At 36.6% G+C, this 26,121-nt stretch overlaps 4 protein-coding genes across 4 annotated transcripts; 3 read left to right on the top strand and 1 right to left on the bottom strand.

The window, feature by feature from the left end:
- Positions 1 to 1,763: 1,763 nt before the first annotated feature.
- On the top strand, positions 1,764 to 4,955 carry LOC103840789 (probable pectinesterase/pectinesterase inhibitor 6). Its single transcript, XM_009117306.3, has 2 exons — positions 1,764 to 3,626; positions 4,083 to 4,955. Exons 1-2 carry the CDS (start codon positions 2,579 to 2,581, stop codon positions 4,745 to 4,747), a joined length of 1,713 nt encoding a protein of 570 aa, XP_009115554.1. The 5' UTR covers positions 1,764 to 2,578; the 3' UTR covers positions 4,748 to 4,955.
- A 4,641-nt stretch (positions 4,956 to 9,596) lies between these two features.
- LOC103840788 (21 kDa protein) lies at positions 9,597 to 10,634 on the bottom strand. Its single transcript, XM_009117305.3, has one exon. It carries the CDS (start codon positions 10,492 to 10,494, stop codon positions 9,793 to 9,795), a length of 702 nt encoding a protein of 233 aa, XP_009115553.1. The 5' UTR covers positions 10,495 to 10,634; the 3' UTR covers positions 9,597 to 9,792.
- A 242-nt stretch (positions 10,635 to 10,876) lies between these two features.
- On the top strand, positions 10,877 to 17,096 carry LOC103840787 (endoglucanase 4). The gene is made up of 5 exons (XM_009117304.3): positions 10,877 to 15,354; positions 15,694 to 15,786; positions 15,870 to 16,143; positions 16,272 to 16,435; positions 16,534 to 17,096. The coding sequence occupies exons 1-5, from the start codon at positions 14,725 to 14,727 to the stop codon at positions 16,855 to 16,857; spliced, it is 1,485 nt and encodes a 494-aa protein (XP_009115552.1). The 5' UTR covers positions 10,877 to 14,724; the 3' UTR covers positions 16,858 to 17,096.
- A 2,482-nt stretch (positions 17,097 to 19,578) lies between these two features.
- Positions 19,579 to 26,114, top strand: LOC103840786 (dynein light chain 1, cytoplasmic). Its single transcript, XM_009117303.2, has 2 exons — positions 19,579 to 20,058; positions 25,698 to 26,114. Exons 1-2 carry the CDS (start codon positions 19,825 to 19,827, stop codon positions 25,854 to 25,856), a joined length of 393 nt encoding a protein of 130 aa, XP_009115551.1. The 5' UTR covers positions 19,579 to 19,824; the 3' UTR covers positions 25,857 to 26,114.
- The last annotated feature ends 7 nt before the right edge of the window (positions 26,115 to 26,121 follow it).

The following is a 26,121-nucleotide window of genomic DNA, read 5'->3' as shown; positions in this document are numbered from 1 at the left end:
GCAACACACAAAGCCTTTTGTCTCAAAGCCGCTTCTTATCATTAATCATATAAGAAGTAATTTTCGTCGGTTTCTACGTAACAAACCATTCGAGCTGACTGAAGACAAACTCCCGCTCCCAATAGTACCTTCCTGATCTATCATCTCTATATTGCAAAACTAGTAGTCTTAGCTTGTACTCTTAATCATAAGTTTAGCTGCTTCTACATACGTGCGTCATGTCGGTAAATATAGTTTTCGGTATATATGATCTATTTTCTCTTACAATAGCATGTTTTATAGTCACTTTTCTGGTTCCTAGACAAAACTTTCGTAAAATCTATGTGAAAATTGTAGTTCATTCACTTTCATTTTCAACAATCTCCTTCGTATTTATAATCGATTTGGATATCTTTAAATATACCACCCAATCTTTGACAAGTTACGTAAATAAACTCTTTGTACAAAAAAATATGATGGACGACCAAACAACAAGTTCTACCGCCATCTATCACTTTTGTATTTTAATTAGCGACAGATTATTTCCATTAGTGTGTCGTTTTTCTTTTCTTGTGTACGTATGACCATACTTAGATATGAAATGTGACATAATCATTGGACTATAACTGTCTTCCATTGGCACTAAATGTTCGTAAGCTGTATACCCAATGTAGAATCATCATCTAATTTCCACGCTTATGTGATATGTTGTGAATAAACAACAAACGCCAACTAACTTTCAATAAAGCAATCAAACTTAAGAGCAAAACGCTATTAAACCAAATATATATTTTAATGTTTATATTGATCATGTAAATGAAAAAATGATTTATAATCCTTTAGATATATATTAATAGTAGTCTTTAAACTCTATTTCTTTTTTATTTTAGAAAAATATTCTTATTCTAGTAAATGTATTGTTTTCTAATTATAAAAAGCATATCATACCGCGAAAGCCTTCGATCCTGCAGCTCCTAGATGTCGATCTTGATTGCGAGTCACAGATTTAAGATACTTCCAGAATTAATACGATAGAACTTTGAATTTCTAAATGCTTAACACTACAGAAAGGAATTTCATCGACTTTAGTTTTTTTTTTTTGTTTTTTTTTTTGTAAAAAGGTTTACTTTAGTTATTTTTGTTACAAAAATTTATATGTATGTATGTTATATACCTATATATACCTGCTTTCTTTTTATTCTTTTTACTGTCAACAATGTACGTTAGAATTTTAAAACTTGTCATATATATATGACTTCCATAGTTTCTTTTGGAGTTAAGCGCATGACTAATTGTTATGATTTAGCTACGTGACAAAAAACTGCAGATCAAAGTGTCGTTTTCTATAGACCTAAACACATTAATTAAAGGATAAAGTAAGAAAACTTGTAACAACGAGGAAACAAATGATTTCACAAAAGACGGATTGAATCAAACTTTCAAATACTTTAATTTGGTCAAGCTTACACGAAACTCATGTGAGTGATCAAAGTCTGAAAACCTTCGACCTCTGATTTGGATATGTACTTAAAACACTTTCTGAGTAACACCCTAACGCTTGGTTGGTGGATTTCACATCATAACAATTTTAGATTTTTTATTGGTGATATGTGGTTTTGTGGTTGGAGAAGCAGAGTTCTAATAACTTTATTTCATCATTATTCACACAAAATTGTGTTGTACCAGTATAGGCATTCTCTTAGAAAATACATATATATAATTCAGTATGCAATTTAATGGTGTAGCGAACACATGAAAAATTATATTTTTAAAAAGTTAACAAATCATGTTATATACAATAAACAAAACTTTGCTAATTATCATATAGTTTCACATCTTTGCCAATACTTTATACTTAATTATTACGCTAAATTTTTGTAGGTTCTTTTTTATTATTTAGGTTTCATCTCATTTTTAATATAGAATTTCTAATTTTCATCATCTTTTCTAACCATTCATCTTTACATTCTCTTATTATATATATATGATTAGTTTATTCAGATAGATATTATACTATTTTAAATCACTCTTTCAACTTTTATTTACGTCGTTTGTTTCTTTCTATATATTAAATTTGTTTCATAATAATCGAATTTCTATCACCATTTGAAGTCTCAGGTTTTGTGACATTTGGCATTACGGGAAAGGTCCATGTATCTCAAACTTCTTACACATGTGGCAAACCATCAGCCTCGTGCACTTGTAAAATCAAAAACTAGTTTCTTTACATGGTTTGTGTGATATTTGAGCTTCCTTTCCTACGTAGTTGTTTGTGTTAAGTTCAAACCAATGGCCATAGCTAACTTTGATTCTTCAAATATTATCTTCTTATTTCATACATATGTCTAACATTGTTGTTTCATCTTATAAGTTATTAACTAACCACGTAAAAATGTTTCTACATTGTATTATAACAAAATAAACCATAACAATGTGAGGATACAAATTGAAGTTTCAAGTTTTCCTCAAAATTCAATCATACATCACACTCGCTTACGTGGTTGCACACGTGTATATGCATTTATGAGAGCTAAAGAGTATCCATTCATTTGCATATACTTTCATACGTTTATATATAACTCTTACTTCCTTATGATTTATGAAACCACAATATACACTTTCTAATCCAATAATTCTCTATTCATACTTTTCAAATCCCCAAATGGATCACAAACCTCCCAGATGTTTATACACCAAATATATTATACCAGTGATTTACGTCCTATCAATCTCTCATACCAATGCCTATTTCATCACTTCATGCAAAGAAACTCCATACCCTAACGTCTGCGCCCACCACATATCTAATTCACCTCTCAACACTTTAGACTACCAAACCGATGGGCTCGCTTTCCACGACCTTGTGGTTAGCTCGACCATGGACCAGGCCGTTCACCTACACCGCCTCGTCTCTAAGGTGAAACGGCGTCGTTCTTTCCACAAACATGCCAAGTCAGCTTTGCTCGACTGCTTGGAGCTTTACGAAGACACCATAGACCAACTCAACCACTCTCGGAGATCATATGATTTTAACTTTTCAGCGCATGATAGACAAACCTCATTAAGCGCTGCCATAGCTAATCAAGACACTTGCAAAAACGGGTTTAAAGATTTTAATCTAACGTCTTCCTATTCAAAATATTTCCCTATACACGTTCACCGGAACCTCACTAAATCGATAAGCAACTCTCTGGCGGTTTCAAAGGCCGCGGCTGAGGCGGTTGCCGAGAAACATCCAGGGACAGCGTTCACAAAATTCAACAAGCAAGGAAGTAGCGGCGGAGGAGGTGGTGGTGGTGGTCGGAGATTGATGTTTTGGGACAACCAGTTTCCTTCGTGGATCCCTCTTACCGACCGTAAACTTCTGGAAGGTTCAGTAACCACGGCTAAACCCGATCTTGTGGTAGCTAAAGACGGTTCGGGTCACTACACAAGTATTCAACAGGCGATAAACGCAGCAGCCAAACTTCCAAGGAGAAACAAGAGACTTGTGATATACGTTAAAGCCGGCGTTTACCGAGAAAACGTGGAGATCAAGAAATCAGTCAAGAACGTGATGGTTATCGGTGACGGCATCGACTCTACCGTCGTCACCGGTAGTAGGAACGTTAAAGATGGCACGACGACGTTTCGGTCCGCAACTTTTGGTACGTCGTCCGTGCTAAATATAATATCAAAAAAATAACTTTTTCAAGTAGTCTTTATTGCTAACTATATCGATTGTTCACACATATACATAAATTTTTTTATATAAAAAATACTACTATAAACTTTTAATACTAACTAAAATTACTTTTAAGTTTTAATCATGAATTAGCTACTAGTTAATAAATTTTCGCCAAGTATTATTTCATAACTTTTCAATAATTTTTTATTTTCAAAGTATATAATTTCTTCTGTCAAATTTTTTTTTAATATGTTAATATTTTGCTCTCTTTTTTAACGTCTAAACACATAATTTACCCTTTAGATATAACTCTTGAATTTTGAACCAAAAATATATAAATGTATAATAACTCTTGAACTATTATTTAGCAACATGATATATTTTTTTTGTTTGGTAAAACAAATGATATATTTTATTTCTTTTAACCCGCCAACAGCTGTTGCCGGCAGCGGTTTTATCGCACGAGACATAACATTCGAGAACACTGCGGGACCGGAGAAGCACCAGGCGGTGGCTCTCCGATCAGGATCAGATTTCTCCGTATTCTACGGCTGTTCTTTCAAAGGCTACCAAGACACTCTCTACCTTCACTCCCGCCGTCACTTCTTGAAAAACTGCAACGTCTACGGAACCGTCGACTTCGTCTTCGGAGACGCAACCGCAGTCCTCCAAAACTGCAACATCTACGCTCGTAAACCCATGAGCGGCCAGAAAAACACTATCACGGCTCAGTCCCGCAAAGATCCTAACGAGAACACAGGTTTCGTCATCCAGAGCTCGACGGTGTCTACAGCGGCGGAGACGTACTTAGGAAGGCCGTGGAAGCAGTATTCGAGGACGGTTTTCATGAAATGCAGTCTCGGAGAGATGCTAAATCCGGCGGGGTGGTTGCCTTGGAGCGGTGACTTTGCTTTGAGGACTCTTTATTACGGAGAATATGGTAACACTGGCGCCGGAGCAAGTGTCTCCGGTAGAGTTAGGTGGCCAGGTTATCATGTTTTGAAGACGGCGGCCGAGGCGGGGAAGTTCACGGTGGAGAATTTCTTGGACGGGAATTATTGGATTACTGCTGCGGGAGTGCCGGTCAATGCTGGTCTTTGACTTTGTGTTTCATTAATGTTGACTTTGCATGGGGAGACTTTGGTTTTTGCTGGCGTGTTGATGTTTATATGATATAGTTTTATTGTCCATGTAATGGATTGCATATGGATTGTTTTGGACATAGAATAACAAAATCAATGTAATGTGGGTTTGGTTGGAGGAATTGATATACTATACATTTATGTTATATAAGCTTTGAAAGTTGAAATTGCAGTTGTCATTAATTAGATTAGATCATGGTTAACTTTAGTATAGTCTTCATTGTGATTTTAGATGGATCTATGGTGCTTAAATGCTTAATTATTTAGACCTATGTTACATGGAAACGGAAGCGGGTACGTGGAAGCGGAAGCGTAAGAAAGCGCAGAAGCGAGATTTTTTAAAATATTAGGAATCGGGTACGTGTTGGAAGCGTATATCTATATCTATATCTATATATATATATAAATTTTTTTAAAAAATTAGGACTAAAATTATATTATTTAAATTTGAAATAAAACATTTATTCATTTATAATAATTTTGAAATGATTTTATATTAAAACTGTAAAAATACACATAATTTAGTTTACAAACAAATATTATATTAATTATTTTTAATACTTCATAAAAAATTGACACAATATATTTCAATATGTGCTATATCTTTAATAAAAAATCCCAATGCATAAAGAAAATTTATAGTATTATTTTTGATATTTGTATATTTATAACTTAATAATCATTACTATTAATTTTATTTTATATAGATTAAAACTATAGTTTTATATTTTATTGATATACATTGCATTTTTTTTAAAAAACGGAAGCGTGATTCCAAAACGGAATCGTAAGCTTCCAACAGGTTTTTAAAGAGAATATTTTAGAAACATTTTGGAAGCGAGATTCCGCAAGCTTCCACAAGGTTCCGATTCCGATTCCGGTTCCGAAGCGGGAAGCGGACGTCCGATGAAGCTTCCGTGCAACATAGATTTAGACTATGTAACAGTTAAATTAACTTCGAAAAGATCTATATATATGTGGATACTATGCTCAAGGTAATGAGATACCACTCCTGATTTTCTTTTTAGTGTTTACTTTTGTTTTTTAAAAAAACTTTACGGAGGATTTGAACACTTATACATATATTATACTGTAAAAAACAATATATGTATGTAAACTTAGAAAAGTACAATATGTTTATGTTTGCTTGATAATCAACATCGCAGGTTATTTTAGAGTGTTCGTTGTCCAATATAGAAAATAAAAAAGAATTGGAATTATATTATCGATGGCTAATTCCATTCGGTTTATACTTTGGGCTTTTAAAGACTTTACATGATCCAGTGATACAGTCTATATTTAGTCTAAGACCATTCACGATGTGACAAAGAAGATTCGACTGGAAACAGTAGTGGTGAACCCTTAGAGCATCCGCAATGGTGAGGCTCACCGTGGAGTCTTTTGGCTTATTTTACTATTTTTTTCTTTTTTCTAATAGTTAAGGACTCTAATCCAATATGTAAGTCCAATGGTGAGTCTCACTTTTGGAATTCTTATTAATAAAAAAATTATATTTTTAGAAAAAAGTGATATTAAATTTTTTTATTTATAACATGATTTAATAGAAATTTGAAAAATTGTTTCTATAAGTTATTTTTTTCAATTTTTTTTTTCAATTTTCTATAGCAATTCTAATCTTTAAATGAGTTTTAAAAGAGGTTTCTATAAGTTTTTTTAAAAAAAAAAATTTCAAGTTTCTATAGCAATTCTAATCTTGTAATCAATTTTAAAAATGGTTTTTATAAGTTTTTTTTTTAATTTTTTTTTCAAGTTTCTATAGCAATATTTCTAATCTTTTAATGAGTTTTAAAAGTGGTTTCAATAAGTTATTTTTTCAAGTTTCTATAGCAATTCTAATCTTGTAATCAATTTTAAAAGTAGTTTCTATAAGTTATTTTTTTTTTTAATTTTTTTTCAAGTTTTTATAGCAATTTTAATCTTTTACTGAGTTTTAAAAGTGGTTTCTATAAGTGATCGGAAGACGTTAGCTCCGATGATGATCGGAAAAGAACTTACCACGTCACTAAGGATTTGCTCTTTAAAACCTCTTAATTTAGGACTGCTCCTTATCAAACTAAGCTTAGTTAATATTATTTTATTCCAATTAGTCTAGGATTATGTGTTAAGGAACTCTCAAAATACACCGTTGCGGGTGGTCTTAGGAACGTAGAACTAATGCATTTCACTTATTAACAAAATTTAATGGTCGATCCGCGATTCCTCTAGATACCAAAGACGTCCTAATGAAATATAAAACTAGTAATGATAGATTGCATGAAATCCCTACTACTTATATAATATATATATTGAAAACATATGTATAAAGAATTTTGTGCATATATGTATAACCTTGAGGACTGATGAGTAAAGAGCATAATGTTTTCATACATTGTAGATTTCTGAAAGTGATCTATATGTAGTATAAGTACTATCTGACGAAACGTTGAAACACATAAAATTTACATTTTGTTTGACGTTTACATCATAAATTAATGGATTAGACACATTATGACTGGCGGCTGAATTTAAAATTTGTAGGAGTTCATCGACTTAGAAAGGAAACTAAAAACATGTTCACAAGATGAACACGTGTCAATCAGTAAGCAATAAATTACAGGTAGATCCAACAGAGATAGGCCCTTGAGATTGCGACAAGAAACCGAAAGGACTGTTGTCTCAGTGCGTCTCGTGAATCATTTCTTCCCTAATTCCGATACCTATTTGCTCTTGTGGTTTTCTTATTTTTCTCTACTTTTTCTCCCTGAATGGTAAATACTACGACGACACTTTGACTTTTTTTTTAGCCATTCAAAATTATTTCATGCTTTGGATCTAGAGTAATCTTATGATTTCTTATAAGACCATCTCCAACCCACTTCTGTTTTTATCTTTATATTTTTCTCTAAAATAAAAAATCTCTATTATAGATGTGTATTTGCTCCAATGTATGTCTTTATAATAGAGTTCTTCTATTTACAAAGAACAATATAGAGATGTGTTATTTTTACCTTTAAATATAGAGACAAAAATAACATTCCTCTATATTTTTCTTTAAAATAGAAAAATTGTATTATAAAGTCATACATTGGAGCAAATCCACATCTATAATAGAGATCTTTATTTTAGAGAAAAATATAAAAGATGCTCTAAACCTATAATCTACTAAAAACTTTATGCATATTATTTACATTCTTGTAAAGAAAAAAATATTTTTTTGAGTTAAAAGGTAAAAACAAATTCTTATAAGAAATATGTACTTGGTTTTATGGTTATGTACTACTTATATCACTGGGAATCTTTAAATTTTTTAATATCAATTAAAATTGTATTCATGATATTTTATGGGAATTTGATGGCATGTTCTACCAAACGAACATTATTATTCAGTGTAGCTTATATAAAACTGCTTAGTTAGATATGAATGCTATACAATAGACGCGACTTATGTGGTTGTACAATATATTAATCACTATCTTATAAATTGGAATAGCATGAGACCTAAGTCGGCCAAGTGTGACAGAGTTTCTATTGTGTCCTGTGTGCTATAGCGACAAAGAAATGAGATTGTGGTCAATTTTAGGGGTCACGGGTTCTTGTTTCATTAACACATACTTCCAACTAAATATAAATGTATGTATAACTTTGGTTTTCTATAATGAATTTCCTTTTTTAAAATGGACCATACGTTTGGGGTTCACATATACTGTACAGCAGCGTAAACAAATTAACTAAAGAACGCAGCGAAATGAAGAAAAATGAATGCAGAATACCAATTAATCAAAGAGTGATGGTTCACTTTCTATTTTTCTTGTTTAAATATAACCGTGTTGGACGCATAGTCATCTAAAGAGTGCATGAACAGCTAAACGCTCGGTTTATAAGATTCATTGCTTTACTAACTAAATTCTCAGCCATAGGTGCCACTAGTCTCCATGAAACTCAGATCATTATATAATTAAGCCATGAACCAAAAGGTATCATTTATTGCTTTTGAGTTTGAATCTCATAAACTTTGATACTACTATATATGTTAATGAAGATCTTCCCACAATCATATATATGTATTATTATTGATAATATGCATAAAAGCACTTACGGTTGGTGTATGAAAATTATGAATAATCATATGTACACGAATCTGCGTTTGGTGAACCAAACACTATATTTTATCATTTATATTCTCGCACTTGATTGGAAATATATACATGTACGTACGGTAGTGACACAAATACAAATAAAATAAATTGGAAATGGGAGAAAAAAAGGTAAGCATATGCATGTGTAACGCATATACATGTTGTAACCCATTGCAATGGCTCTATAGATTGTCGGCCATTGACATATAACGTCCGCGTAGTAGTGGCGGAGTTACAGCGCATGCATACATTAGCCATATTGTATACTTATTTTTGTATCATTACCATTAGATATCAATAATATGTGACTTATTGATTGGTTCAAAATATGTATCCAAAACATATATCGTGTGATATAGGTTTAGCTGGTAACTGCTGACTTGCGTTTGACTCGTTTTAACTTGTTTATGTTCCTAGCATTATTGAAAATCTCTTTTGCCCAGATTCTTCTAAATTCTTGTATTATTTTTCAATATTTTGTTATCAACATTTAAACCACACAATGTCAAATACTTATGTTATCTACCACTAAATTTAAATTGAGATAAAGGCAAATTTATTTTTCAGTTCATACAGTTTTGTACCTTAGAAGTTCAGAAACGATTTATATTTGTTAAAAAGACAAATTAATATAATAAAATTAATCGACTTCTGTAAAATAAAATAATAGACTACTAATAATTTTCACACTTTATTTTAGTAATTTCCACAAACGAAAAGCGTTAACAAGAACTTCTATTCAGCCAATAACAAACAGAATTATCTTATTATACATCTCTATCATGCACGCGTGAGAAACAAAAGCAAAAAAGAAACCAATAATTTATTTTTTAAGTAAAAAATAAGAAGTATATTTGATCAATAATAATCAATGTATCGCATTATCAACACATCGATTAACTAGGGCCAGCGCATTACTAGTCAGCTTCTTGACGCCATCGACCCGAGCGCACACCTCATCTTTCCTCGGCTCATCTTGAACATCTTTAAACTCGTCTGTACAAGTCTCCTCATTGGTTAAAGCCGCACTAAGCCAAGTCTGCACGTTACTCATCTGAAACCTGAAAGACTCGAGCGAGCCAGTGGTGACCAAATCCCTCATCTGTTTCATAGAGTCTCTCATTTCATCAACTGCGTCTTTTAGGTTCTCGAAGCAGTCATGAAAAACTGCTGCTGCGGTTGGGTGGTGGCCACCATCTTCGTGGATTTCAAGGAGAGTAGAGACGTTGGAGAGGTATTTGCCTAACTCGAGAGCATTGGAGAGAGTGACGGAGATTGCGGCTCGAGCCAAGAGTGCTGGGTCGTTGTGGACGTAGGTTGAGAAGTTTGAGAGAGAGGAGACGCATACGTCAGGGTATAACGTGGTGTTGCAGCTCCTCTGGATGAAATCTGAGTCGTCTGATGGGGATGGTGATGGTGATGGTGATGGTGATGGTGATGGAGAGGGTTGAGAATGGACGGTCAGGATTAATGGGAGAAGAGTTGCTAAGAAGAAGAAGAGAATTGGTTGATGAAGAGAAGGTTTCTTCATGATTTCTTCTGTTATATGTGTGTTTCTTTTCTGTGACATTGAAGTTTCTCTCTTTTGGGTTATGGATTTTGTGACCTCAAGTTGATATTTATATAGAGAAGGTAACACAAATATAGCTTATCCCTTTTGTGCCGTAAAGCGAAATAACGATTTGACGTTAATACCTTATGAATTTTTTTGATGGGTTTTGGAAAAAGTTGATATGTGTGGCTGTGTCCATATGCATAATGGGCCAGGCTGAAATTGTGTGTATTGCTTTTGTTTGTGAAATAAAAATGCAAGCTCTCTTAAATGGGACGAAAGTTAAGAGTAGCATCTAACTTTCTGTTAAACAAATCCGGAGCAAAGATGCATACAAACGAGAAAACGACAATGTGTGGATACCAACTGTTCTAGCTAACAGAAATTTATTGGTAATATTCCGGAGAATTCGATCGATATTTTATTTCTTAAAGTAAAGGTTCCGGCTTAGAATGTAGTGATGATAGATGCTACCTTTACAAGTTTTCATTGGCTGCTTGATATCGCTTGAGATATCTAAGAACCATTGATCTTGCATCCGATGGGTACTACATAGCCGAATAAGCATATGTTACTGATCTACTTCGGCTCTAACTGATAAACTAATATGAAATTAGTGGAATAAAAATAAATGGAATGATACAAATGAATTACAGTAAAAACATAGAGTGAAATTCATTTCGTTAATTCGTGAACCAATTTGTTATGTAATAGTTATTTTTGTATTTTGTCTAATTATTTTTGGAATTGGTGGAATGACTATTCTATTTTATTCATAGTAAATGGTAAAAAAATATAAATGAATGGAATCAACCATTCCACATCATTGCATTCCAAAAAATTGTAAATCCAGTTACATCATTCATGCCTACCATGATTGTGTCGTATTGATATATTAAAATAAGGAATTGGTAAAATTAAAATAAATGGAATGATAAGAATGAAATACATAAAAAAATGGAATGAAATTAATTCTATTCATTCATAACCAAATTTGTTATGGGATCATTCATCTTTGCATTTTACTATTTTATTGTGGAATTGATAGAATGAGTATTCCATTACATTCATGTCAGATGGTGATTTTTTTTTTGGAATTAATGAAATAAGTCATTCCATTCCAAAAATTAGGTTTGGGCATTCGGGTCCTCGGATCGGGTTCGGGTCAGATTTTGTCGTGTCCGGATTCTTTGGGTCTTAGGTATTTAGACCCAATAGGTGATTAGAATTTGCCGATGCAAGTTTGGTTCGGGTCATATCGGGTCCAGGCCGGTTCTGGTCTTAGATAGTTGGATCCAATAGGTAATAATTTTTCGGTTCGGGTTCAGTTCAGGTCCAGTCTAAAAAATATCAAAAACACAAAAAAATGCCTGAAAATATTTAAATACCCGAAAAATATCTGAAATTTTACCTAAAATCTGACCCGAAGACATGATAATACCCAAAATTTTAAATGATTATCCGAATTATATTTTTTAAAATATAAAAGTTTACCCGAAACCCAGAACCATACCCGAAAACCAAAATCTAAATCTTAAAAAATACCCATAATCTAAAAATATACTGAAACGCCCATATATATCTAATATATACTAGAAGTTTTGAGTATTCTGGGTACTCATCGGGTTTCGAGTTTCGGGTTCGGTTCGGGTCAGGTCCAAGACCCGCAGATCCTCCACAACAAGACCCAATAAGATAACAAATATCAGTTTGGTTCCTACCCGACTCGGGATTTTTCCGGGTCGGTTTTAGGTTAGATTTTCGGGTCCGGATAAAATGCCCAAGCCTACCGAAAATCAACAATCCAGTTGCAGTCTCAGATCTCATGTTTTTCAAAATCAGACTTATAGCTTTTTCAAGTATCACTAAAAACTAACTCAGAAGATCTAGCAATAAATTTCCCTAATCTAAATATGCTGATTCTCTAGCACTCGGTTTCATAATGTAAAATTGTAAATATATAATAATCTAAATGTTAAAAATCATAATACACTAAAAGTATAAAACTCATCATGTTTAAAACATGGTGAAGAGCTACAGGGACGCAAATACTTTTTTTTTCGGTCGAGCCAATCATTCTCTATTGTGTGTATGAGTTCGAAATTAGATATGCTTCTTTAAGATTATTCATTGTTACCAAGCGGGCATGAGTTTTGGTGCTTTTAGCATTTTGCTGGATCTTATATTTTAAATGATTCCAAGTGGCAATCATTTCACTCCTTTGATCGTCTCTCTTTCTCCTAGTGTTGGAGATTTGAAGGCTTAAATTATTGTCTTGAAGGACCAAATGTTAAGAGACACATAGATGATGGAATGTTAACTACTTCCGATGATGGAAACTTTAACTACTTCCACTGACATTAAACCCAAATTAAATTAAAGGCCCTTAGTTAAATTAAACCAAAGTTTAGCAATTTCTTCTTTTCAAACGAATGAAAGGGAGAAAACAAAACGTAATTTTGTCAAAAATTTAGCAGTTGGTTATACTTTGCTTGCATGAGAAATATTCTCTTTATGTTTTTGAATATTGTAATTTGTTTCCGTACATTGTTGATTTCCCTTAGTTCTAATTTGTTGACCAACATCTATGAATTAGGAAGCACTTTACTTCAAAATATTGCACTAAAAGAAACACACAATTTGACTTTTTATATTCACATCAAAAATTAACAAACTGTAATCATGGATGTATATAGGCCTATAAACAACACGTTTCACCAAATCTAAACTTGCAGAATGTCTATAAACTTTACTTTTGCTCTGTACTAATAAAACAAACTTTCCATCTGTCTTATGTTTCAGAGCTTCTATTTTGCCTATGGCCTGCATGGTTGGACCAGCTTTGATTCATACGTCACTCATTCCGTTGGAGGTTTCATATATTTCAAGATCAACAATATTTATGTTCTTCTATTCAAGACTGCTGTAGAATCTTTAGATCACTAATGAGAAAAATGATCCACAAAAGTATAAAGAGCATCTTCAATTAGCCCCCCTTCCTTTCGAATTGCTCTGTCCTTGTCCTGTATTCACACCCTATATTTCAATGTGTTTATATCTGTATTAGACAAAATCTTCAATTAGCCCCCCCACCCTCCCTTTTTTACGTGTATTAATTTGTGTTTTTTTTAAACATAAAAGACCGTATATTAATTATTTTACTTCCCAATAATTTTGGCTTTACATTTCATTTCGGGAAAAATGAAAAAAGAAAACAATGTGGAAAATATTGAATGGCGCATTGAATAAGGAAGATTATATGCGTCGGCTTTGTGGAAGTTGCAAGTTGCAACATCCCTCGCGTTCCAAGTCAACCTCGTATTCCACGCAAATCGTATCTTAATCATATGGCTATCTCATCTAGTTTATTATCTATACTAGTATATGTCAAATTGTCAACGTTTCTTCTCTTCTGTCTCAAATTTATAACATTCCCACTCTTTCATTATAACGGCATTTTTATGGTTATGTAAGTATGTACTATGATTTAAGTTTAGACTTTTTAAAAAATACTGGGTCGAGCCCATTTCAAACCTTAGTCTCTTTAGACTTTTTTTTTTTGTTGGAATTCAAAAATATAGGAACAAAGTGATACATATTTGTTTAACTTAATATAATTTCAATAATTCGCTAAAAAACCATGTTTGACCATATTACGGAATAACATTTTGAAGTTAAACAGTTTAAATCAATATGTATTTGAATTCGAATTAGTTTTCTGATTGTTTAAGTTACATAATATGATGATTGGTTGTACCGAGTTGAATCCGGCACATTACTCCAAGTATACGAATACATGCATTATATACATTTAATCATATATAGCGTATGTTTGAGTTGAACCGGCGGTTCAATGATATGATGACCAACATAAGTTCTTGAAAATTGCTATAAACAACTAGTATATCTAGACGTAACTCTTGGTTTAACTTGTCATGGATAGGGCAATACGGAAAAATCTTTACGTATATCCTAAAAAGCCTAAATTACTGGGAATCGCTCGTCAATCACGGGCCGTACAACCCGACCCGATCAACCGTATCTACCCAACATGGTCCACCTTCGTCCAATCAATGAAATCCACGTAGGAACTATCCATTGTCACTTGTCTCGTGGAATCCCAAATGACTCTTTTCTTTTCTCGAGTATAAAAGAGCCTACGCACAAAGAGTCTTTCACATCTCTCCCGCTATATCTCACAAATACAAAAAAAAAGAAGAACAGAACCAAACTCAAGACTTATAGAAAATGGCGGGAAAATCGTTAACTTTGTCGGGACTCGCTCCGGCGGCGGCGATTATTCTCGCTTTGCTTCTACTTTCACCGGAGATCTGCACAGGACATGACTATCGCGACGCTCTCAAGAAGAGCATCCTCTTCTTCGAAGGTCAGCGCTCCGGCAAGCTGCCACCAGATCAACGCCTTAAATGGCGCCGTGACTCCGGATTACGCGACGGTTCCTCCGCCGGCGTGGATTTGACCGGAGGCTACTACGACGCCGGAGACAACGTGAAGTTCGGTTTCCCGATGGCCTTCACGACGACCATGATGTCATGGAGCGTCATAGACTTCGGGAAAACGATGGGACCGGAGTTAGAAAACGCCGTGAAAGCGATCAAATGGGGAACGGACTACCTCCTCAAAGCGACTGCCATTCCCAGCGTCGTGTTCGTACAAGTCGGAGACGCTTACTCCGACCACAACTGCTGGGAACGTCCTGAGGACATGGACACGCTACGAACGGTTTACAAAGTCGACAAGGATCATCCTGGTTCTGAAGTGGCCGGCGAGACTGCAGCCGCTTTAGCCGCCGCGTCGATCGTGTTTGCAAAACGCGATCCAGCATACTCAAAACGCCTGCTGGACCGTGCAGCAAGGGTACTCTACTTTAATTTTACTTTAACGTTCTTAATTTTCTTCTTTTTAACAAAAATTGCATGCTTTGTCCAAAAGTTTAAACAGATAATTATGCTTTGCTTGCGTGATTAATGTTCTCTTTTATGTTTTATTATCCGTACACTTTTGATTTCTTGTTCTAACAAATTTTGACAAACATGCAATTTACGCTACTGTTAACTATATAAAGCACTTCACTTTAAAATAAATAAATAAAAACCACAAAATCTGACTTTGTTTTTATTTATTTGTTTGTTTTGGTCAACATCTGGCTTTCTTTAATGACTTTCAAAATGTTAATTCATTAAATCATGGATGTAGGTGTTTGCGTTCGCTAATAAGTACAGAGGAGCGTACAGTGATAGTCTTCGCCAAGCAGTATGTCCTTTTTACTGCAATTTCAACGGTTACGAGGTAACTAAAGGTTTTAATTACGACAATTAGATCTGATCATAATCAAAAGAAGTAAAACGTTAACTAGATGAGTGTGCGTGCAGGATGAGTTGCTCTGGGGAGCGGCATGGCTACACAAAGCTTCGAAGAAACGAGTATATAGATTGTATATTGTGAAGAACAAAGAGATTCTTAGAGCTGGAGATACTATTCACGAGTTTGGTTGGGATAACAAACATGCTGGGATTAATGTCTTAATCTCCAAAATGGTCTTAATGGGAAAAGCAGATTATTTTCAGAGCTTTAAGCAAAACGCTGACGAGTTTATCTGTTCTTTATTGCCTGGGATTTCTCACCCTCAAGTGGAATACTCACTAGGTAAAAAAAAAAGAGTTTTAATTATAACTAGTTTCTCTTGTTTCAAAAAAAAAATTTTTTAACTAGTTTCTCTAGTTATTTGTACTCATCATGTTTGATTTTTATTGTGTAACATAACACAAACACAGGAGGATTACTAGTGAAAAGTGGAGGGAGTAACATGCAGCATGTAACATCTTTGTCATTTCTATTATTAACATATTCTAATTACCTAAGTCACGCCAAGAAGGTGGTGCCTTGTGGCCAATTCACAGCTTCTCCAGCTCTTCTCCGTCAAGTAGCCAAGCGACAGGTAACTAATTAACATTCTTACATTTCGCTGTTTCAGCACCGAGATGAAGGAGTGGACATAATAGTATTTTCTGTTGCTTGTGTTGTACGTTAATGTAGGTGGACTACATACTAGGAGATAATCCAATGAAAATGTCGTACATGGTTGGGTATGGTTCGAGGTTTCCACAGAGGATTCACCATCGTGGAAGCTCGGTTCCTTCGGTCGTGGATCATCCTGCTCGCATAGGCTGCAAAGAAGGATCTCGTTATTTCCTCAGCCCGAACCCTAACCCTAACTTGTTAATTGGCGCTGTCGTTGGTGGGCCTAATGTCACTGACGATTTTCCTGATTCAAGGCCGTACTTTCAGCTGACTGAGCCCACGACTTACATCAACGCACCTCTACTGGGCCTTCTTAGTTACTTTTCGGCCCATGCTTAATATTCCCAAAGCATAATGATGAATAGTAGTCTGCTTGTCAAGATTTGTCTAGAGGTGTGTTGATAACTCGTCACCACCCTAAACTACCAGATGTTGAATGTTTATTAGTTTTCTACACCAAGAGAATTCAGCCGATAGGGGAATTACTCGCAAAACATTGTTTTTACTATACATGTTTATGTAGCACACCAATGATCAATTGTAATTTGGAATTAAATAGTAGCTGAAATGCCTTGCTTGATGGATGATACATGTCCGGCACTTTTTTTTTCCTTTTTTTTTTTGCTAAAGTTGTAAATAATGAAAGTCTGATCACAATACAAATTGAAATCTGATCTGCTCGAAAGCTATTCAGATTCTATTGGCCGCAAAAATATAAAAGACCCATAGAACTTAGAGAGAACTACGCTTTGAATGGTAACCAAGAAACGAAAGAGAACACTGAATTCCTTATCATTTCCAAAAAAATCACCATTAACAAGGAATAGTTTTTCCTTTTTGTTCCTTCCCATTCCTTTTTTTTGTAGAAAAATATAGAACAAAAGCATTCCTTATAAAATTTGATAAGGAACAAGTATTCCTTTTTATTCCTGCAATTTTATTTATATACGTTCTTTTCTTATTCGTTCTTCGTGTTTCCAAAAAGGTCACCAGTCAGAAAATGTTCAGAGGTGAACAACACTTAAAACTAAGATTATTGCAACAAACATTAGCTATTAGAACCTTACACAAACATTTTTTGATACAAATTGAAATCTTATCTTTTCTAGATAGCATTTTATTGAAATTGCAAGGAAGAAGAAATTACAAGGTTATGAGTCATCTAGTTCAAGAGAATAGTTTGGGGAACACAATTGCTCATTTAAGATATTTACTATTTTGATCCACAACTATATCTTAACTTTAAATTTGGTCTGAAGGTGCTTCTCGTAGATTTGAATGACATAATCTAAATGATTTTAGTAGTGTGCTGACCCATAAAAAAATCATTTTATTTGCAGAATAGTTTGAAAGAGAATAAGTTCATTTGAAAGAAAAAAAGTTCATTTGAGTTTTTTTACTATTGTGGACTACAAACAACTGCTTTCCATATATTTGAATGCATATAGTCTATATAACTCTTAATAGTGTATTGGTCCGCAAAGAAATTCACCGTGTCTTTCCATTGGTGTAAATCTTCACAAAATTTGAAATTTGAATCTTTGATAACAACAAAGAAAATTTTCTTGACCAGTAACTCCATTATTTATTGGCTTATAAAAAACTGAGAAACTTATCCAATAATTTGTTCAAATGGAATATTTTAAAGTGAAATTTTATAACTTTTGTGGTTACTCTTTTTTATTTTTAAATCATACACAATTTAAATATATTTTATAAAAACTTACAATAGAAATGTGAGAAGTTTTTTTTTAATCAAAGAAATGTGAGAAGGTTAAGTCCGACAAAATCTAAGAGAAAGGCAGAAAAAGGGGCGAGGTTCGTGGAGGTGCAGCTAGTTGCGGAGTCGGATTTTAAGGTGGCTAGGGTTTTGGATCTGCCGATTTTCAGATCTCTTTGGTGTGATTCTCCCTAGGCCAGTTCTGGAGGCGCGTGAGTCATGGAGATGGCTCAATCGGTTCAGATCTGTCAGCGGTCTGTGTTGATGTGGGGTGGTGTTTGTGGGGTTGGCTCTCTGCCTTGGTGTCTCGGCGACAGCGACTTGCCATTCATACCCAAGTAGGGCTTCGTGGGCTTTGCTCACAAGGGGTGCATCGGTGTTGAAGAGCTTGGCGGTGTCAGGTTTTATTCTCCCGGTGGCGCGTGTTGCTCAAAGGATAGTCTTGGCGCGTGGAGGTGTCTGGTACTCAGGCGTCGGCTGTCTGGTCAAGCTTCCCCTGTCTTTGCCCTCTTCGGTTTCACGGCGATGGTGGGTTGGAGAGCCCGTTTCCTGGTTCTGAGCTCTCCAGGTTTCTGGGCTTTGGGGTCTTGGTTCTTCATCTTCAGGGTCATGCGTTCTGTCTCGTTTGATTCCATTATCTCGTAAGGAAACACTCTCTTGTTTTAAGAGAAGTATCGTGGGTGGTGTTTATCGGGTTCGTGGTCATGGAGTTCCGTTTTCTCCTCCTTGACGGCACGATTAAGGCTGTTTCATCCCAGTGTCATGGTGTCCTCTTGGATTTCCCGCGGCAGAAATAGTCTTCTTCCTTTCAGTGCAGGTCCCGTTTTCTCCTACGCCTAGCTTCCTCCTTAGCAACCTGTCCTTTCGGCCATTGGAGTTGTGTGTGTGCTCGTGCCTCTCAGGTATGTTGCTTCTCACCTTCTGTGTGCTTAATTGTCAGTGGTTGTGCTTGTTTGGACGATAGTGAGGATCCTTCGGCTCCTCTCCGGATTAACAGCTCTGAAAGGTAATTGAATGTAAGGCCCGGAGTTGCTTCTGTGACTTGTCTGTGTAGTCTGACCATTTTCACCTTCCGGTAGTTTTGTCGTACTAATTTTACTTTCGTTCATCTTGTAAGCCATTGTTATTCACCTTCTAGGGTTTTTTTATCGGTGTTGTTGTTTTCTTTTAATACCAGTTGTATTTCTTTTTTTTTTGTTCTGTTTTTCTTTTTGTTTGTGAACTCTGTATCCTTTTTTTTTTCTTTGTTAAATTTTAATATGAAAGCCAGTTAAAAAAAAAAAAGGGTAATAATTATATTATTTGAAGACCAAAGACCAAGGGTGTAAAATTATGAACTTGTCTTTGGTCGGCTGGTTTACGCTAACACAAGAACGCTATTTTGTCCTACTCTCTCTTTCTCAAAAAGATCATTCCTTTTTTCTTCATTCTCTCTCTCTTTCTCAGACATTTTTGTCAAACAGATGGTGCTCGCTTAACGAACTAACTAGCTCTCCGAGACTCTCTCTAGCTTTGGGTTTCTTCTCCGATTTAGAAAGGAGGAAAAAAAGCGAAAACGAGATCCTAATGCAAGTAGAGCGAGAAACATGGAAGGAGTAGAGCTGGAACTAGAGAGAAGAAGCAAGTTCTTGAACAGCTTGATACAGCAGAAGAAGAAGGCTAAAGAGCAGCATGACCTTAAAGACGAGTTCAATGTTCGAGTTAGAGCTTCCGACATGCCTCTGGTTATGCAGAACAGGGCCTTCGGTTTGTCGCGTGAGCTCTTGAACGCCACTCCTGGAAAGGCCGACAACAAAAGACTCGCTCTCTCCCTTAAAAAGGTCACATCTTTTCTTCTTCTTACTGCTTTTGGGTCCCTATGGGGCTACCGTCTCAAGTCGCATGCTTTCTGTAGATTGTGTTGCTGTCTTCTCGATCTTGCTTGACTTGACGAATCTGGAATCTTTTCCGTTTTAGGATTGGGTGGGGCATAAAGTATGAGTTTCTTTGTAACTAGTCTTGAAACTGGATGTGTTATATTTGCTTATTTGAGATGGTTTTTTTGAGCTGACTAAGGCCATGACTTATGAGACCTAGGATGTACCATTTGATATAATGGATTTTATAGATGTTTCTATTGGTTTATTATGAGTATAATGTATATGGTTTAGTTGTACATTTTAGCTTTACTCATTTAACCGGTTTGTTCCGGATAAGCTATCAAACATGTATATAGTGTGGGTAGCTCACACTTTATCAAAGAACAGAAAATATTCCTTTAAAACTCTCTCTCTCCTTTTGTCATCTTGTACGACTCCATGAATGACGTAGGAAGAAAGTTCCTTTCTGTTCACCTCTGAAACACTAATATGGTATCAGAGCGTTGAGCACAAGCTCAACATCGTTCTCTGCTCTTTCTTTTGAGCTCCGTTTTGTGACCTTTCATCGATCTCTGTTTCTTTTGTCGTATTGCTTCGTCGTCACGATGGTGGTTTCTCTCCGTCGTTCTCGCCGTTCTGGTCGTTCTACACGCGCCGGTAGCTCGAATCCAAACCCTGGAGGCTCCCCTTCACCTGAAGCTGTTGTAGCCCCGCTTGTTCCGGATCCGTACGCTTTCTCCGTCTCGATGAACCCAGACAGTGTTCACTCGCCGTTGTTCCTTCATCACGCTGATCATCCCGGGTTGTTGATCGTTTCCCTTACTCTGGATGGATCAAACTACACCCAGTGGTGCTCTGCGATGAAGATCGCTCTCGATGCGAAGAACAAGATCGCTTTTGTTGATGGGTCTCTCCCTCGTCCTGATTCCGTTACTCCTTTGTTTCGGATCTGGTCTCGTTGTAACAGTATGGTAAAATCTTGGCTTCTCAACTCGGTTTCCTCTCAAATCTACGGTAGTATTTTGTCATTTGATGATGCGACTGAGATATGGACTGACCTTCATAATCGTTTTCATAAGACGAATCTACCACGGACTTTTCAGTTGATTCAACAGATTCAAGATCTCCGTCAAGGTTCCATGGATCTCTCTGGGTATTACACTACTCTCAAGACCCTTTGGGACAACTTGGACGGCACGGAACCTCCTGAAACCTGTCTCTGTTGCAACACAACGAGTTGTCTCAGCCAGCGTGCAGCCAAAGCTAAGATTGAACGCGGCAGAACCATCAAGTTCTTGGCTGGTCTCAATGAGAAATATTCTATCATTCGTAGTCAGATTCTCATGAGAAAGCCTCTTCCTGACCTTGCGGAGATTTGCAACATTTTAGATCAAGATGATAGCCAACGCCAGTTCAACTCTGTCATCACTCCCATTGCCTTTCAAGTTAGTCATGGCACATCTCAGTCCACTGTGTTGCCTGTGTCTTCTAACTCTGCACCGTCTGCTTCACTCGGTGGTGATTCAAACCCTCCTCATCAAGGCGCGGTGAATGCTTTTCAGAGGAAATCTGGACCGATTTGTGCTCACTGTGGAAACACTGGTCATGTTATTGATCGTTGTTACAAGCTCCATGGTTATCCAGTTGGTTGGAAGAAGGGGAGATCAAACACTGATAGGTCTTCTCAACCAAAGGCTCATGTCGTTGCAGCTAGTGTTGCTGTTCAGGATTCATCCTCAGTTGTTAGTGGTCTTGATAATCTCGTTGGCAAGCTGAACAAGGATCAAATTCAGAACTTTATTGCCTATTTCAGTTCTCAGCTTCAACCTGATCGTGGTGCTGCTTCTCCTTCTGTGTCTCAGCCCACTGACCACTCTGGTATATCCTTCTCCTCTTCCACATTCAGCTTTATTGGAATTCTCAGTGTCACTAAGTGTGTCACTGATAAGCACACATGGATCGTAGACTCTGGTGCAACCCACCATGTTTCTCACGAACGTGATGCTTTTCATAATATTGATACTTCCGTTAACCATTTTGTGAATCTTCCAAATGGTTCAACACTCAAAGTTGGTGGCATCGGTCAGATCATCATTGATGCTACTTTGACCCTGCAGAATGTTCTGTTTATCCCAGAATTTAGACTCAATCTTTTGAGTGTCAGCTCTTTGACTTATGATATTGGAGCTCAAGTGATCTTTGATTCTGGTTCTTTTACAATACAGGATCCTATCAGGGGGTCGATGATTGGAAGCGGTAAGCGGATTGCGAACCTGTACGTCTTGGATGTTGCTGATACAAGTGCTGCAGCTCCTGTTTCCTCTTCTTCCTTTACTAATAATGTTGTAGATGCTTCTGTTTGGCACCAACGTTTTGGACACAGTTCTTTTGAGCGTATAGAACTTCTCTCTGATGTACTTGGTTTTTCAAAGACAAAGAATAAAGGATTGATGCATTGTGAAGTCTGTCATCGTGCTAAACAAAAGAAATTGTCTTATCATTTACGTCCTAAGCTATGTTCTACACCATTTGAACTGCTTCACATTGATGTCTGGGGGCCATTCTCTGAACCTACGCAGGAAGGATATAAATACTTCCTCACCATAGTTGACGATCATACTCGCGTCACTTGGATTTATCTTCTCAAACAGAAGAGCGATGTCCTAACTATCTTCCCGGATTTCATTCGCATGGTTGAAACGCAGTATGATGCTCATATCAAGTCAGTTCGTGCTGATAACGCCCCTGAGTTACGTTTTGATGCTCTCTACAAAGCGAAAGGAATTATATCCTATCACTCTTGCCCAGAAACTCCAGAACAGAATTCTGTCGTGGAGCGCAAGCATCAGCATCTTCTTAACGTAGCCAGAGCTCTCCTCTTCCAATCTGGTGTTCCTCTCAGTCATTGGGGTGATTGCGTCCTCACTGCTGCCTTCTTGATTAATAGAACACCTTCTGCTGTTATTGGGAATAAGACTCCTTTTGAGATGCTGACTTCTAAAGCTCCAGATTACTCGAACCTCAAAACATTTGGATGCCTTTGTTACGCTAGTACTTCTCCTAAGGGTCGTCACAAGTTTCAGGACAGAGCACGGGCATGTGTTTTCCTTGGATACCCATCTGGTTACAAAGGGTACAAACTTCTTGATGTTCAGAGTAATGAGATATTTATATCTCGGAATGTAGTCTTCTATGAGAATCTCTTTCCGTTTCTTCAATCTACTGATGTTGCAGACAAAGATAAGTTCTTTCCTCACTTATATACTGATGTACCAGTTGCAGACGTCTCTCCTGATGAACCGTCTTCCTCAACTGAGCCATCTACACGCAGAGTGTCCAAGCCTCCGCGTTATCTGCAAGACTATGACTGTAACTCTGTGACTTCCTGTACAGAGCATCCTATCTCAAACTTCCTGTCTTATGAAGCTATTTCCGATCCTTATCAGATCTTCATCAATGCCGTTAATAGCATCCCTGAACCTCGCAATTTTGCTCAGGCTTGCAAGTTAAAGGAATGGTGTGATGCTATGGGAGTTGAAATCACTGCTCTGGAGGAGAACAACACTTGGTTAATATGTTCCTTACCTGAGGGAAAACGAGATGTTGGATGCAAATGGGTTTTTAAGGTCAAACTGAATGCAGATGGTACTCTAGAGAGATATAAAGCAAGACTTGTTGCTAAGGGTTATACGCAACAGGAGGGAATAGATTATGTCGAAACCTTTTCACCCGTAGCCAAGCTCTCTACTGTTAAGTTACTTCTCGCTGTTGCCGCTGCAAAGAATTGGTCGCTGTCTCAACTTGACATCTCAAATGCCTTTCTCAACGGTGACTTAGACGAAGAAATCTACATGTCTTTACCACCAGGATACTCACCTAGACAGGGGGAATTTTTCCCTCCTAATGCTGTCTGTAAGTTGAAGAAGTCACTTTATGGTTTGAAACAAGCCTCTCGTCAATGGTTTTTAAAGTTTTCAGAGACGTTGCTGCAGTTGGGTTTTACTGTTTCTTCCGGTGATCATACCCTTTTCCTCAAGAATTCTGGGAACACTTACATGGCAGTCTTGGTCTACGTTGATGACATCATCATCGCAAGTAGTTGTGAGAAAGCCACAATGCTTCTTAAAGAAGCTCTTCAAGCCTCTTTTAAACTACGTGACTTAGGAACTCTGAGATACTTCCTTGGTCTGGAAATCGCTCGGTCTTCTTCAGGGATTTCCATCTGTCAACGTAAATATGTGCTTGACTTATTGGCTGATACTGGTCTACTTGGCTGTAAACCTTCCTCAATTCCCATGGATCCCAGTGTTAAGTTGTCTACAGAAGATGGTGAGCTCTTACCTAACGCCGAGGTATATCGACGACTTGTTGGAAAGCTCCTTTATCTGACTTTTACTCGACCAGATATCACTTTTGCTGTTCACAAGCTTTGTCAGTTCACTTCCTCTCCACGAGCTCCACATCTTCATGCTGCTTACAAGGTCTTGCATTACCTCAAAGGGACAATCGGCTTGGGTCTCTTTTACTCAGCTTGTTCAGACTTGAAGCTCTCTGCCTTCACTGATGCTGATTGGGGTTCATGCCCTGATACTCGTCGAAGTGTCTCTGGTTTATGCGTCTTTGTAGGCTCTTCTCTCATTACTTGGAAGTCAAACAAGCAAGACACTGTCTCTAGTTCTTCCGCTGAGTCTGAATATCGCGCCATGTCCGAAGCGGTTAAGGAGATGCTCTGGTTTCGAAACATGATGGAAGATCTTTGGATTGAGACTCGAGAAGCTGCACCTTTGTACTGCGACAACACAGCTGCCATACATATAGCCAACAATGCCGTCTTTCACGAGAGAACGAAGCATGTGGAGCGTGATTGTCACATTGTTAGAGAATGGGTTAAGAAAGGTCTAGTGAGAACTCTTCATGTAAGGACAGCAAATCAACTAGCTGACATCCTTACTAAACCTCTCTATCCTTCTCCTTTCCGACATCTTATGAGCAAGATGGAGTTCATTAACATATATGCTCCATCTTGAGGGGGAATATTGGTTTATTATGAGTATAATGTATATGGTTTAGTTGTACATTTTAGCTTTACTCATTTAACCGGTTTGTTCCGGATAAGCTATCAAACATGTATATAGTGTGGGTAGCTCACACTTTATCAAAGAACAGAAAATATTCCTTTAAAACTCTCTCTCTCCTTTTGTCATCTTGTACGACTCCATGAATGACGTAGGAAGAAAGTTCCTTTCTGTTCACCTCTGAAACACTAATAGTTTCTTTATCTGTTCTGTCAAGTGTTAGATGCTACTGGTCATGATAAATCTGAAGCATTTTGCTTTAGGAACGAGCCCCGCTCAAGCGTAGACTTCTTTCTTCAAAGGAATCGGTTGTCTTCTGATAGACCGGTCTGGCGTTACTACCACCATATATAGAATTTGACATTTATGCAGCTTTTTCATAGAATTTGTACATGTCTCAGGGTCTAATGATGGACACTTTAAAATCTGGGCATATTGTTCCTACTTAGAGAGCATTGATTGTTAGCTTTTAAACTTGCATCAAAATGTATATAAACTTTCCATCTGATCTTACTGTTTTTTCAGGATTTTGATTCAGCCTATGGCCCTGCATGGCACTGCATCGTTGGGACCAGCTTTGGTTCATACGTGACTCATTCTATTGGAGGATTCATATATTTCCAGATCGACAAGGTTTATGTTCTTCTTTTCAAGACTGCAGTGGAGCCCCTCACCAATGAGTAAATGTTGATCCACCTAAAAAGGACCATCTTCAACTTGTCCCCCTTCCTTTCTGTTTTCTCTGTCTCTTATTATTCACACGCTATTTAATTTCGAGTTTGATGCAAATCAATAACAGGTTTTTAACTCGTGGCGTGTAAATTTTCTTCTCCTGTGAATTGTTTCAGACTTCACAAATGCAACTTGAAATCGCCTTGAGAAAATTTCTCTTTTCAGTACTTTCGCTACTCACTTGTGTATGTTGTAAAGATTTGTTTTGGATTGGATA

This window comes from Brassica rapa, chromosome A09 (genome assembly GCF_000309985.2).
Source record: "Brassica rapa cultivar Chiifu-401-42 chromosome A09, CAAS_Brap_v3.01, whole genome shotgun sequence".
Lineage (NCBI taxonomy): Eukaryota > Viridiplantae > Streptophyta > Magnoliopsida > Brassicales > Brassicaceae > Brassica > Brassica rapa.
This window is presented reverse-complemented; position numbering and strand designations above follow the sequence as displayed.

What these genes read in the sequence shown, in the direction of transcription:
- LOC103840788 (XM_009117305.3), bottom strand. Translation starts at nt 10,494, where the DNA reads ATGTCACAGAAAAGAAACACACATATAACAGAAGAAATCATGAAGAAA.
- LOC103840787 (XM_009117304.3), top strand. Translation starts at nt 14,725, where the DNA reads ATGGCGGGAAAATCGTTAACTTTGTCGGGACTCGCTCCGGCGGCGGCG. An exon ending in GCAATTTCAACGGTTACGAG is followed by an intron (nt 15,787 to 15,869) that starts GTAACTAAAGGT and finishes GTGTGCGTGCAG; the next exon opens with GATGAGTTGCTCTGGGGAGC. An exon ending in TCAAGTGGAATACTCACTAG is followed by an intron (nt 16,144 to 16,271) that starts GTAAAAAAAAAA and finishes ACACAAACACAG; the next exon opens with GAGGATTACTAGTGAAAAGT.
- LOC103840786 (XM_009117303.2), top strand. Translation starts at nt 19,825, where the DNA reads ATGGAAGGAGTAGAGCTGGAACTAGAGAGAAGAAGCAAGTTCTTGAAC. An exon ending in TCGCTCTCTCCCTTAAAAAG is followed by an intron (nt 20,059 to 25,697) that starts GTCACATCTTTT and finishes CTGTTTTTTCAG; the next exon opens with GATTTTGATTCAGCCTATGG.
- LOC103840789 (XM_009117306.3), top strand. Translation starts at nt 2,579, where the DNA reads ATGAAACCACAATATACACTTTCTAATCCAATAATTCTCTATTCATAC. An exon ending in GTTTCGGTCCGCAACTTTTG is followed by an intron (nt 3,627 to 4,082) that starts GTACGTCGTCCG and finishes ACCCGCCAACAG; the next exon opens with CTGTTGCCGGCAGCGGTTTT.